Source organism: Vidua macroura, chromosome 17 (genome assembly GCF_024509145.1).
Source record: "Vidua macroura isolate BioBank_ID:100142 chromosome 17, ASM2450914v1, whole genome shotgun sequence".
NCBI classification, from domain to species: domain Eukaryota; kingdom Metazoa; phylum Chordata; class Aves; order Passeriformes; family Viduidae; genus Vidua; species Vidua macroura.
This window is the reverse complement of record NC_071587.1, coordinates 719,291-732,789: the sequence shown is the minus strand read 5'-3', so window position 1 is coordinate 732,789 and position 13,499 is coordinate 719,291. Positions and strand designations below refer to the sequence as shown.

The 13,499-nt window shown below is 54.5% G+C and overlaps 1 protein-coding gene across 7 annotated transcripts in view; it reads right to left on the bottom strand.

Annotated features, from left to right (window-relative positions):
• Positions 1–13,499, bottom strand: part of DLGAP4 (DLG associated protein 4) — a 157,252-nt gene that overhangs the window by 45,606 nt on the left and 98,147 nt on the right. Inside the window, exon 1 of one of the 7 annotated variants that reach the window (XM_053992761.1) lies at positions 1,186–1,317. The exons of the other annotated variants lie outside the window; for them this stretch is intronic. Coding sequence (XP_053848736.1) covers positions 1,186–1,216 — 31 coding nt within the window. The 5' untranslated portion in view covers positions 1,217–1,317. Of the gene's footprint in view, positions 1–1,185; positions 1,318–13,499 lie in introns of those variants that run through there. 7 annotated transcript variants of the gene reach the window in all.

The following is a 13,499-nucleotide window of genomic DNA, read 5'->3' as shown; positions in this document are numbered from 1 at the left end:
TGATCAATAATTACGATTTTACATGCCTTCAAGAACATGTAACTTCATAGCACCAAATGCCTGTTGGAAGAGCAATTACCAGCAAAGTAATTTGGACCCTCTGGAATCAAGTCTGCCAATTTACACGACTTGGCAATCTGGCTTGTTATCATCCCACATGACTGGAATTTATTTTAAGATTCAATGCCACATGCTGTAGGGTTTTTTCTTCCTCCCTTTTCTTCTTTTCCTCCCCCAAGTGACAAGCTACAGCCTAGGATTCAGAGGTCCTAATTCCATTCTCATCTCAAAGACATTTCCTGCACACCCTGGGGTCAAGGTCTTTGAAGAATAAGTAATATTAGTCCTACCAACAACATCCTGCAAACAATCCTCCTTTTTGAGCCTCTTAATCAAGACTGGAGTAGAAATTTAGAGCTACATCTACTGACTGCTCACAACCAACCGCAACATCCTCAATGTCCTCCAAAGCACACTAAAGCCGGGCTGCACCTGCAGTTAAATCTCGAGGGGTTCAGCCTCAACTCCTGCACACAGCGGGCGGCTCGATGCTGGGCTGCCACACGAGGCACCTTCAGCCAGGACCTGTTCTCCCAGGCTAAAAAAAGAGACTTTTCAGAGCCAGCTCTGGCCGGGAGGTGCCAGTTCGCTGCGCTGCAAAATGTCAGCCTTCAGCTCCGTGCCTCGCCCAGACAATTCCCATTTCTTCTCCAGGGGAGGAAGAATCCGAACGCCTCTCCAAAGACAGGGCCCGTGTCCTCCGGCGGGGAACGCATTTCGTGAGGCGCCGCTTCCCTCCCTGCGGCACCCAGAGACTCCGTAACAGCCTGAAGCACCGGGCCGGGCACCGGCCTGACCCCGCGCGGCCCCCGGGGACGGGTACAGCGGGGCTGGCACCGGGCAGCGCCCACCCCCGCCCGGGCCCGGCTCCCCGCGGCGCAGGCGGCATGCGGGGGAGGAGGATGGAGCGGCTCCCACAGCCCAGCCCAGCCCAGCCCGGAGCCGAGCGGGGCGGCCCCGGCGCTCCCACGAAGGCCCGAGACGCGCGTGGGAGCGGAAGGGGCGGCGGGCCCGGCAAGCGGCGGAGCAGCGGCAGCAGCGAGGGAAGGAGGGAAGGAGGGGGCGGCACCCCCGCCCGCAGCCATGCAGGGCCCGGCTCGGCGCCCCGCTCGCGCGGTCACTCACATTGCCTGAGGAGCTCCAGACACAAAGCCATGGGAGACACAAAGAGGGGCGGAGGGGACCGGAGAGACGGGGGGGGCGCGCGGCGAGGGCGCTCGGCCCGGCCTGGGTCCCGCGGAGGGGAGGAAGAGGAGGACGAACCGCCGGCGGGGCCGCTCCGGCTGCTCGTGCGGCCGCCGCTGGAGAAGGGAGGAGACGCGCGGATCCGCCACCGCACTCACCGCGCCCGCCCGCCGCTCTGGCCGCGCGCTCGGGCGGGGCCGGGCGTTAAACGGCCGCCCCGCCCCGGGACCGCCCCGCGCCCGGGCACCGGCACCGCCCCGAGCCCGCCCCCCCCCCGCGCTCCTACGGCCGCGCGGGTCCCTCCGCCCTGCCGGACACGCGGTGGGACCCTCGGGACCCCCGGCACTACCGAGTAGGGACACGGGCGGCAGCGGCCGCTGCCTCAGCGCCGCTGCCGCGGGGGAGCCAAGCGCTGCTGAACAAAGCGGGCGCCGCTCCCACCCCACGCGGGAGCTTTGTCTCCTTGTCGCGGCAGCCGCGATGACATCTTTCCCAGCGCGGCCGCGGTCCCACCCACGCGCAAACGCGAGTTTGGCTGAAAGAGCCCTCCCGTTTCTCCCCGCTCGCTCCAGCCGCTCCAGCCCCCGAGCGGGCACGGTAGGACCCCCGTGGGCGGCGGGTGCAGGGGCGCAGCGCTGCCGCCACGCACCTCCTGCAGCATTGCCGAGAGGAACCTCCGGGGCAGAGGGAAATACATGGAAAAGGAACAAGTGGGACGAGGAGGTTTCCCTTGTGGGTGTTTTCCCCGGTCCCAGATTTGCTGGTGGAGTTCTGCCCCGCTGGGCATGGGGAGAGGGAGCGGAAGCTCAGTGGGTGCAGGTGGTGTGTTGGGGCTGTGTTTTGTGCCTCCCCTAGGGCTGCCAGAGCAGGGCTGATGGAGGATAGAGGTGTGAAGAGGAGCAGGGCTGGCACAGCGTGCGGGCTGTGGGAAAAACCTGCTGGGCAGAGCCACCCCAGGGTCTGCGCCCTGGGCACAGCCACGCCGGGTGCTGCAGGAGCATCCAGCTCTATCCCTCAGATCCTGCACTGACACACGGAGCTGATGAGCAAAAGGCACCCCTGGACTGGGGCTGAGGTCAGCTCTGCGAGGCCGGAATCGCTCTGTGTGGCGTCTGACCGAGACGGGCAGCGGGTGCCCGCCAGCCCAGCGTGGTGCGGGCACTGGTGGTGCTGGGCCCTGGGAAGGACCGTGGCCGTGCAAGCCCCGGTGCTGCCGCGTGGCCCCTGCCAGCAGAACGTGTGCTGCCGCTGCCCCTCGCTGCTACCATCGCTCCTTGGTGCTGGGATTTATTGACGGCTCGCTGGGCTCCCAGCACTCGGAGAAGGGCTGGTCTCCAGCAAGGAGCGATCAAAGTGCTGTGGGAAACAGCGCACTGAGCTCAAGTGCTGCCGGCTCCGCAGGCAGGACCGAGCCGCCGCCGCCCTCGGCATTCAGCAAAAGAATCGCTGCGGATTTGCTGCTTCTGCTCTTGGAAGCAGCAGCACAATGGGGCTGAAGGAGAATTTGGTCACAGAGTCAGTTTTGAGCCTTGGGACCCTCAGCCTAGGGCCTCCCCACTCCACTGCTTACCAAGGAAAAAAGGAAACTTGTTTTCAGTTCAGGGTCTCCCAGGTAGCTCTGAACTGCCAATCTCTTCCTGAACCCTTAGAAATACCCAGGTTATGGCTCAGTAGATGGAAAAGATAATGGGAAAGCATGAAGGAGAAGAAAAGCAACCCAAACTAAGACATACACAGAGAAACCCTCACTTGCCTGCACTGTCTGACATCCTGAAATTGCTCCAGGCTGTTTTCAGAGCCTCACTCAACCCCACCCAGCCCTGCTCTCCTGGCACATGTGTGTCTGTCTCAGCTAAGGCTGCCCTTGGTTGCTGTGGGGACTTCCCCAGTGATGATGGCACAAGCCCTGTGGCCATGGGGAGCCACAGAGGGGCTGAGCATCACCAACAGAGGGGACACAAAGGGGCATCTGTGACTGTCTGGTGTCAGGGCAGCTCTGTGTCCACCTGGGTCACAAGGACAGCCAGCACGTGGGGATGCCACCAGGCTCCTTGGCTTGAGGAGAGACCTCAGGAGTCTGTGTACCTGGCACACTGCCCTCCAGCCAGCTCTCTTCACGGGCAGAGCACAGCACTGTGCACGGACTCCCAGTGCCACCCTCCCAGAGGCTCTGAGTGAGCTGAGGCACCCCTTAGTGCTTTGGCTTCTTCACTCCCACGATGACAGCACCAACTCCCTTTCCTGCTATCAAAGCTGAAAAAAGCAAGCAACAAGAAGGACTTGTCTTTCTGACCATGTCAGCAAAGGGAAATGCTGGCAGCTGCCTTTGTTTCTACTTCTTTGTAGATGGTCCCTACTGGGAGAAGGCAGGCTGGGCCAGGACCTTGGAGCTGTGCTCACCTCCCGTGTCTGTGTCAGCACAGCATCCCACAGTGTGGTTGCAGCTCCCCCCTTCCCGGGGACCTGGGCATTTCTGTGGGCTCAAACCCATTGCAACTGGTTCTGCGTGCCAGCCACGTCCCTGCAGCAGGCAGCAAGCTCACAGCCAGGTGCTGCCTGTGGGAGTGCTGAAATCTGGCAGCCAAGAGCACCAGGCACATAAAGACAGGGATGGTATGGGTTTGGGGGTGGAGCAGAGAGCAGGGCTGTGGCCATGGCACGGCTTCTGGGGGAAAAGGGAGCGCTGGCTGGGCACAGGGCGGTGGTGGAGTTTCCGTAATAACAAGGGGAAGTTCGGAGGTGAAAAATGAATTGGCAAATGTGGACAGAAACAGCTGTCATGAATTTCTTTTTGTCCCACAGACATGTGAATACATCACAGAACGTGTGTACGTGCCCTTTTTTCCTCCGCAAACACTGATGGAGCATGAAACAGAAATCTTTCCCTGGCACACACACACACATACACACATGCTCTCCCTCTAATCCCTTTCCTGCTTGTATGTCAGAGAAAGCTATTTCTGGAACGTGAAATCTAGGTCAAAAAGAAGGAGAAAATCTGAAGGCAATGATAGCAGTCCCTCCCAAAGTGTGTGTGGGGTCAGCTCAGGCTGATGGTATTAGCGAGGGGCCGCAGTGGTGCTTCACCCCCGGCTCAGTGATGGCTCCTGGCCCGGTGTGAGTTCCCTGTGCCTTCCCATCGCTGCTGCTTCCCCACACAGGAGAGAAGGCCATGACAGCCAAGAGGAGTGCAACAGAAATGGCCTGCCTACACAGAGACCGGGATCACGGCACACAGAGGAGGAGAAGGAGGAGGAAGATACACGACTTTCCCAGAAGCCGTGGAAATTCATCCCACAATGAGCCAGCCCTTGGTGGTGCAGGCACTTTGTCCTTCCTCCTAAGCACAGCCCTGCAGTCCCTGCAAGAGCATCAATGCCAGGGGACTTTGTGCCTTCCCCTAGCACAGCCATGGGCCCAGAAGCCAGCTCTCTAATTTAGTCATAAACAGGGAAACAAAAGCAATACAAAGAAGACAGGAAGTAGGTGGGACAGAGAGGGCAGTTCTATCCTGACCTTTGGGAGTATCTCTCGCAGGTAGTGCTCTCCTGCCCAGCCTGGGCTTGGAAAACTTCTGGTATATGGAGGGCACAAGGTGTGTGCAGCCCTGGCCTCCCTGCAAGAGATCTGGACACAGGATAAGAAGCTGGACACCTGAGCTTTTCGGGAACAGGCTGCTGAATCCCAGGGCAGGATGCTCTGAGCAAGGGTGGTGTTGCCAGATGGCAAAAGGAGGACTGGGAAGAGCTCGAGTAGAACTGGCTTGGTGTGAGCTTTCCCTGCTGCATTTGCTTGCTCACCTCTGCTTTCCTGTTTCCCCTGGACATCAAATACTCTGCTCTGCATTGCAAGCAGTCTATTAAACAAGTAATTCCCAGAGCTGCCTGTAATAAGCAGGAGCCGGGGCTTGGCGAGCCCTTTGTGGTGCTGGGAGCGGGCGCGGCTGTCACTGCACGCCTGGCAATTAGAGGAATAGGTTCCACTGGGGCTTTTGAGTCTCCGGCTGTGCAAGGAACAAAGCTTTGTTTAAGGCTGATCAAGGGCAGCTCATCATCTGTCTCGCTGGCTGTCAAACGGGAGCTAATTGCCTTGTAACTGCCAGTGACACAGGCATTAGTGGGAGGAACTGGCTTGGCAGGGGCGTGACAGCTGTCAGGGTGCTCCCCCATGCTCCCCACACACCCCGCATGGAGCTCGCTGCCCCTCCTCCTGCCCTCTGACGGTGCCTGAGTCCCTCTGCTTCAGCACCCAACCCCCACATGGCCTTCAAGGAACAAGAAGCCTGTGCTGGCCCCAGAACTGCTGCTGCTGGTGTCTCTTTAGGATGTGTCCCTACACAGACAAAAGCATCATGGTCCCCATTCCTCTGGGCTGGTGCATGGATGATGGATGAAGAAAGATGTCCCTGGGATGTGTCTGGGTCAGGGTTCTTAATGGTGTCATCCCAGAGCCCTGTGTGGAGCAGAGGCCGTGAGTGACCATTACACCTGCAGGTGACAGTGCACCCACTTCTCCCCATGTGTCCAGGCTGCTGCCACCAAGCTGGCACCTGCTGCTCAGGAGGCCCCTCTCCTACACCACCAGCCACTTAGAGCCTCGGGGATGCACAAAAAAGGCCCTGGGGGTGCTGGCTGACAGCAGCTGAACATGAGCCCAGGTGGGCAAGAGGCCAATGACACCTGGCCTGTACCAGCCATGGTGCGGCAGCAGGACCAGGGCAGTGACTGTGCCCTGTGCTGGGCACTGGTGAGGCACCTCAAGTGCTCTGTCCATTCGGGCCCCTTGTGACAAGAAAGACATTGAGGGGCTGGAGCATGTCTAGGGAAGGAAACGGAGCTGGGGAAGAGGCTGGAGCACCAAGAGGAAGCTGAGGGGCTCAGCCTGCAATAAAGGAGGCTCAAGGGGGACCTCACTCTCTACAACTCCCTGAGATGAGGGTGCAGCCAGGTGGGGATCAGGCTCTTCTCCCAAGTAACAAGTGGCAGGATGAAAAGAAATGGTCTCAGGAGGGGTTTAGATTGGATATTGTTGTAGGTAGGGTTGATTTAGTCAGGATTTTATTAATGTTAGTTAGGTTTGTTCCTTGTACCCCAAATATTCCCTCACAATGGTTTGCTCCAAGTTGTTTACACTGAAAGTGCCTGCCTTTCAGATCCACAGTTACCTGTCAATCTTCTCACTTCTCCCAGTTTTCTCCTTATTTGGTTCTGTCAGTCAAGGTTTGTCACTCCTTGTCAGGGTGTCAATCTTGTAACCACTCCCAGCTTCTTCATGGAAAGTTCTGCATCAATCACCTCACCTTACCCTCCTATTTGTCCCAAAACTCTGTACCCACCTCTGTTATGTCACCATTGGTTGTTATAATCCATGTCACTCCTCTAACGTTTATCCCCATTGGGCGAGCCAGATTTCCACCCCTGTCCGCCCACCCTCTACTTAATCTGCTGCCCTCCTACCTTGCATGATGCTGAGGGCATTTGTTCCGTTCATGCATGGGGGAATAAACGTTCTGCAAGCAAAGTGTCCTCTCGTCCCTTCGTCTCTCTCTGTCTGTGTCTGAAGCCATCAAAGCTGCATTACCCATGCCGCAGCAATAAGCAGTACCAGGGAGGCAGAGGCCAGCCCCTGGACTGCCAGCACTCACGTGGCGGCCATTCGGCCTCACAGGCAGTGCTAGTTAGTAATTCTCGACTGCTTGAGGTTGTAGCAGGTAGCCACCACAGGATATTAGGGAAAACTCTTCATGGAAAGTGTGCTCAGGCACTGGCACAGGAAGCCTAGGGCTGCGGTGGAGTCACCATCTATAGAAGTGTTCAAAAAACTTGTGGATATTATAATGAACAGTTCCCAGGTGTTCCCCAGAGACACGGGCAGGGCCTTCCTAGTTCCCATGGCAACACTGAAACAACGAGTACCGATATTGAAATGTTAATTAGCTAATTGCTCTGTTTGTTCTCTCTAAACTACCTGGAGATAACTGGCCTCCCACCCCCCCATGCTGCCATTCTGAGACTAAAATGCAAATAAAAAACCCTTGGGATCATGCGAGTATTTTTAGGGGATAAAGACACCCCTAAATAAAAAACCAAACACAGTAGAGGGGCCTAGATAAATGCCCTTGCTGAGGAAGAGGGAAACACATCCCCTGATCGACTTTTGCCCATCACCATTGCCTAAAAAAACTAGACTAGAGTAGGCTGGGAAGCAGGGAGATGGAAAGACAGAGAGAACTCCCGGTGCTGCCACCAGGGAAGGAGCGGGGACAGCTTTTGTTCTGGACTTCAGCAACAGACTCTGCACACCACACCTCCTCACCCTCTGGCCACCGGTGTGCCACAAGGAAAGAAGAAGGGACAGCTGCTGCTCTGGACTTCAGTGACAGACTCTGCATGCCTCCTTCCTTTTGGCCACCTGGGAAAGCTACAACAGCGGGGGCGAGCTCTGTGTCAGGCCCCCTGCCCAGCTGATCTTTTTAATAAAGAGCTGAACATTAATAAAGGCATTAGCCCTGTTCATTTCAGTTGGGGGCTCGTCTGGGAGAGCCACGCCCAAAGAGGACCTCTGGACAGCTCGACCACCTGCTTTGAGGGACCCTCGGGAGTTGCTGTCTACCTTCGGACCGTAAGACCAGCATGAGACGAGCAACGCGGAGGAGCATCGGATTGGTAAGAAAAACTGGGAGATGAGTGAATGAGTGAGTGACTGAGACGGGGGCCGGTAGCTTGGATCCCCAAAGTGAGAGGGACCCACTAGTACCGTGTTTCCGCACTCCTGTGAAGGGGCCAGCTGGGAACAGGGGGAAGCGAGTGGAATAGAGGAGTGACTGAGGTGTCTCCTTAGAAGTAATGCAGGCCCTCTGAGTGTGTGGAGGTCCCCTACAGGCAAAGTAAGTCCCTGTCAATCAGGTCAAGGGGAATGTCCCCAGCAGGGCAGGTGGGATGTGGATGTCCTAGTAGGCAGGAACGACAAGTCCTGCTAGGCAGAGGGCATGTCCCTGGCAGGCAGGACGGGATAGCAGGGCAGGTGGGATGTCCCTGGCAGGTAGGGCAGGATGTCCTAGCAGGCAGGAGCAGCATGTCTCCGCCAGGCAGAGGGCATGTCCCAGCCAGGCAGGACAGGATAACAAGGCAGGTGGGATGTCCCTGACAGGTAGGGCAGGATGTCCTAGCAGGCAGGAGCAGCAAGTCCTGCCAGGCAGAGGGCAGGAAAGACAGGATAACAGGGCAGGTGGGATGTCACTGGCAGGCGGGGCCAGAGGTCCCCAGCAGAGCAGGTAGGGGAATGTCCCTGGAAGGCAGGGCAGGATGTCCCTGGCAGAGCAAGCATGAACCCGAGTAAGCAGAAAGGCAGGAAGGCAAGCAAGCTAAGCCTAGTAGGCGAGTCAGGCAAGGGGGCTTGGCCAGAGTTCGAGTGTAAGGCTCGGCAGGACGTTCGACCTTACCTCGGCAGGGAGACCAAGCTTCCCAAGCCTAGTAGGGTCAGGCAAGGGGGCTTGGCCGGAGTTAAAGTGTAAGGCTTGGGAGAACATTCGACCTTACCTCGGCAGGGAGATCCAGCCTCCTAAGCCTAGTAAGAAGGTTGGGCAAAAGGCCAAGTAAGAGTTTGGGTAAGACTTAGCAGGGGTACAAGCCTAGAAAGTCCATCAAGAAGTCCAAAACTTAGGCCGAAGGGCAAAAGAACAGAAGACAATGGATGTGAGTGTGACTAGTGATTGTCCTAGCCAAGAGACAATGTAAAGTGCCAAGAGGGTAGGACCAAGAGTGGGAGTTTAGTTAAAAGAGATTAAGTTCAGTCAAGTGATTTAAAATACTAAGTTGTGGGAAGGGGCCAGATAAGGTTTAGTTGCCTGTCCGTATATTCCATTTTAGATAGAAGCACCATTTAAGATATATTTTTTTTCTTTTCTTTTTGAGGCCTGAAAATGGGAAGAGGTTATAGTAAAGGAGCAAATCCTTCCAAAGAGAAAACAAAGATAATTCCCCCTAACAGCCCCTTGGGGCAACTGTTAGACCAATGGGATTCTCGGGAGACCACGAAGAGTCTAGACAAGAGTAAGATGATAAATTACAGTATAGAAGTATGGCCGAAGTTAGAATTACAGGGAGAATGGCCATGGTACGGAACCCGAGATCAGTGGATGTGTAATCAGTTAAACCAACACCTAAAAAAACCCGAGAGGACCTTGATATAGAACAACTATCTTATGCAGCTTCCTGGCTGGAGAATTTTATAAATAATGAGACTGTGAGAATATGCAAGTTACAAAGAAATAGAGAGGAAGACAAAGAGAATAGAGAGGGGGAGACTAGAAAAATAAAGGAATGGGACCCCCTCAATTGCCTGCCCCCTTCTGCTCCTGTTGCTTCCCCAACAGTTTCCCCAGTTGGTCCTTCAGCCCCTCCTATTGAGTCCCTGATTCCTTTCCCCCATTTTCCCACCTCTGTTCCATCGTCCCTTCCCCTAGTTTCCTCAACCATCTCCCCAACTCCCTCTTCCCCTTCTCCGGCTGGAGTTTCCTTGCCTCCTCCCACTTGGGAGCTGAGGCCACCTTTGCCCAGTGTTGGTTCACCACCTGGCATGCCCCCTGGCCTCCAGTGTCTGTCTCCACTACTATTTCCCTGCCTGGTGTCTTAGAAAAAGGGCCATATTGTGGCACCCGATCCAAAGCACCAAGGGTGGAGGGGCTCTTTCCCCTTAGAGGGGTTCCTATGGGTAGAGCAGCTGGGGGAGTTAGGTTTGTGGATGCACCTTTGGCAGCTTCCGAAGTCTGGGGATTTGGGAAAGAGCTAAGAAATTTAGTGGAAGACCCCGTTGGAATATCTAGCCAGTTGGACCAATTTCTAGGGCTGAGTATTTGTACCTGGGGAGAGCTGAGCTATTCTAAGCATTCTGTTCTCTCTGGGAGAGGTCCAGATGATCCGAGTGGCAGGGGTGAAGATATGGGAAAGAGAGGGTGGATTGGGGCCCCCAGGGAACCAGGGGATGCCCTTGGTGGACCCCAACTGGAGTCCCAGCCAGGAAGAAGGAAGGCAAAACATGAGAGACTATAGGTCCCTCATGATAAGAGGGATCAAAGAGTCTATCCCTAGGGGAAGCAACACGAAATTGGCCTTTGATGGTACTCAGGAGAAGGATGAGAATGTGGCAATTTGGCTTAACCGACTAAAACAAAATTTCCAGTTATATTCAAATATAGACACAGCCCAGAGGGTCAAGTCCTCTTGAAGGTCCAGTTTGTCACCAAATCCTGGCCTGATATTAGACAAAAACTAAAAAATATGGAGGACTGGCAAGAAAAGAACATGAATGAGTTGCTCAAAGAAGCCCTAAGAGTGTATTTAAATGGGGAAGACAAAAAAGCCAACAGCCTACCTCTCAAAACTACTAGACCCAGTAGCCAGAGGATGGCCAATTTGCATGCAAGTAATCGCAGCAGCAGCTATCCTGACAAAAGAAGCCCAAAAGTTGACCCTGCAAGGGAAAATTAAAGTACAAACATTTACTAGTGATCGTAGATCACCTCACTCACTTGGTGGAGGCTTTCCCAACCAAAAAGGAAACTGCGCAGGAAGTTGCAAGAATATTCTTAGAAAACATCATACCTCGATACGGGCTAGTCAGTAACATTGACTCGGACTGAGGTCCATATTTTGTCACTCAAACTTTACATCAAGTAACAAAAGCCCTGGGGATAAAGTGGAGATTGCACACCCCATGGCATCCTCAAAGCTCTGGAAGAGTGGAAAGGTTTAATAGAACTCTTAAAAATGTGATAACCAAATTAATTGAAGAGGCAAAGATGAATTGGCTCAGGTGTTTACCTCTCGCTCTCTTGCGCATCAGAACAAGACCTCGGTCCGATATAGGGGTCTCTCCCTATGAAATGATATTTGGACTCCCTTTTTTTAATCACCCCTTTCAGTACAGCAGATTATCTGGAAGGGGAGGCAGCAACTCAGAAATATTTAGAGGTCATAGGAAAATCCCTAGAAGGCCTCCGAAAGAAGGGGTATCTCCCCCAAACTTCCCCTCTGGACACCAATGTCCCCAACATCAGTCCCAGGGATTAGGTGTTGATAAAGTCCTGGAACACTACCACTCCATTAACCCCCAAATTCGAAGGACCTTTCCAGGTACTACTCACCACACACACTGCGGTACGGACCCAAGAAAAAGGCTGGACCCAGGTCACCAGAGTCAAAGGATCAGTGCCAGACCAGACCCAACAGTGTCACCTGCCTCCTCTTGTGCATGGACAGTAATTAAGAAACCAGAGGACTTAAAATTAACTTTAAAGAAGACTTGCTAGAGACTGATATACAGTAAGGTGTTAATAACTGTTTCTGAGTTAAAGTACCATAGTAAAGGTTTAAATACTTTGTAATTGTTTAATAAGAATAAGTGTCCTTTAGCCAAAGGAGTTAATTGAAAAATTTTTAATTAGAATTTATTAAGTCTTAGTTTCTAAAGAATAGGAGAATAACCGTCAGACATAAGTAAAAGCATACAAAAGCCAAAAGAAGTTAGCCCTCAAAAGCCAAAGACTGTAAGTTGATGCGGGCTTAAGCCCGATCAAAAAAATAGAGGAGGGATTTGTAATGAACAGTTTCCAGGTGTTCCCCAGAGATGCGGGCAGGGCCTTCCTAGTTCCCATGGCAACACTGAAACAACTACTACCTCTAGCCGAGTACCGATATTGAAATGTTAATTAGCTAATTGCTCTGTTTTCTCTAAACTACCTGGAGATAACCGGCCTCCCCCCACGCTGCCATTCTGGGACTAAAATGCAAATAAAAAACTCTTGGGATCATGCGAGTATTTTTAGGGGATAAAGACACCCCTAAATAAAAAACCAAACACAGTAGAGGGGCCTAGATAAATGCCCTAGCTGAGGAAGAGGGAAACACATCCCCTGATCGACTTTTGCCCATCACCATTGCCTAAAAAAACTAGACTAGAGTAGGCTGGGAAGCAGGGAGATGGAAAGACAGAGAGAACTCCCGGTGCTGCCACCAGGGAAGGAGCGGGGACAGCTTTTGTTCTGGACTTCAGCAACAGACTCTGCACGCCATGCCTCCTCACCCTCTGGCCACTGGCCACCGGTGTGCCACAAGGAAAGAAGGAGGGACAGCTGCTGCCCTGGACTTCAGTGACAGACTCTGCACACCTCCTTCCTTTCGGCCACCTGGGAAAGCTACAACAGCGGGGGCGAGCTCTGTGTCGGGCCCCCTGCCCAGCTGATCTTTTTAATAAAGAGCTGAACATTAATAAAGGCATTAGCCCTGTTCATTTCAGATATGGCACTTGGGGCCATGGGTTAGTGGTGGGCTTGGCAGTGCTGGGTTAATGGTAGGACTCAATGATCCTAGAGGGCTTTTTCAATCAAAATAATTCCACGATTTGCAAGGGAACTGAGCCCAGATGGCTGATTAGAGGTGTGAGTACTGTCCAGATGTGTCTCCTGCCTCCCACATCCTGTGCATGCACAACCACAGATGCTCCTCTCTGCTCCTCAATCCTCCACCAAAACTCTTCCCCTCCCAAGGCCCAGCAGCCAATGTGAAGGGCTGGGGTATGCTCTGGGAACCAGCAGAACTGTGCTGGGTTATGTCAGAGAGAGGTGGCACCCAGGCATTTTGGAAGCCCCCTCTGTGCTGTGCCTGCTGCTGCTGCCCAGTGTCAGCCTGGACCTGTGGCAGCACTGAGCTCAGCAGCACTGAGCCAGCAAGGAGAGGGCTGTGGGACAGGGGGAGCCAGGTGGGAGGAGTGTGGGACAGAACAGAGGAGACAGGGTGGCAGGAAGGAGGGACAGGGCTGAGCAAACAGCCCATCCCTCCCAAGGATGTCCTCCAGTTCCTGCCTCATCCTGTGGACCATGACTGGGTCCACAGCTCTGCAGCTCTGGCTCTGCAGCTCAGGCCACTGAAGGGAGATGTTCCATGCCCATATCCCTGGGGAGGAAGGCCTGCAGCCAGGCAGGAAGGCTGCAGTTTCTCCTCCCTATTCCCCACTCTACCTTGAGCTGGGATGTGCTGTCTCCCACTGACAGCTCATCTTATCCCATCCCATCCCATCCCATCCCATCCCATCCCATCCCATCCCATCCCATCCCATCCCAGTGCTGTAGCAGCTTTGCCCACAGCAGATGAGCTGAGGGTGCTCTGAACCCCGCTTGGTGCCAGAGCTGGTGCTGAGAGGCACTGTCCTGCTGGGCCTGACCCTGGCCCCATGGGGATGGGACAAGCTGCCTCCAC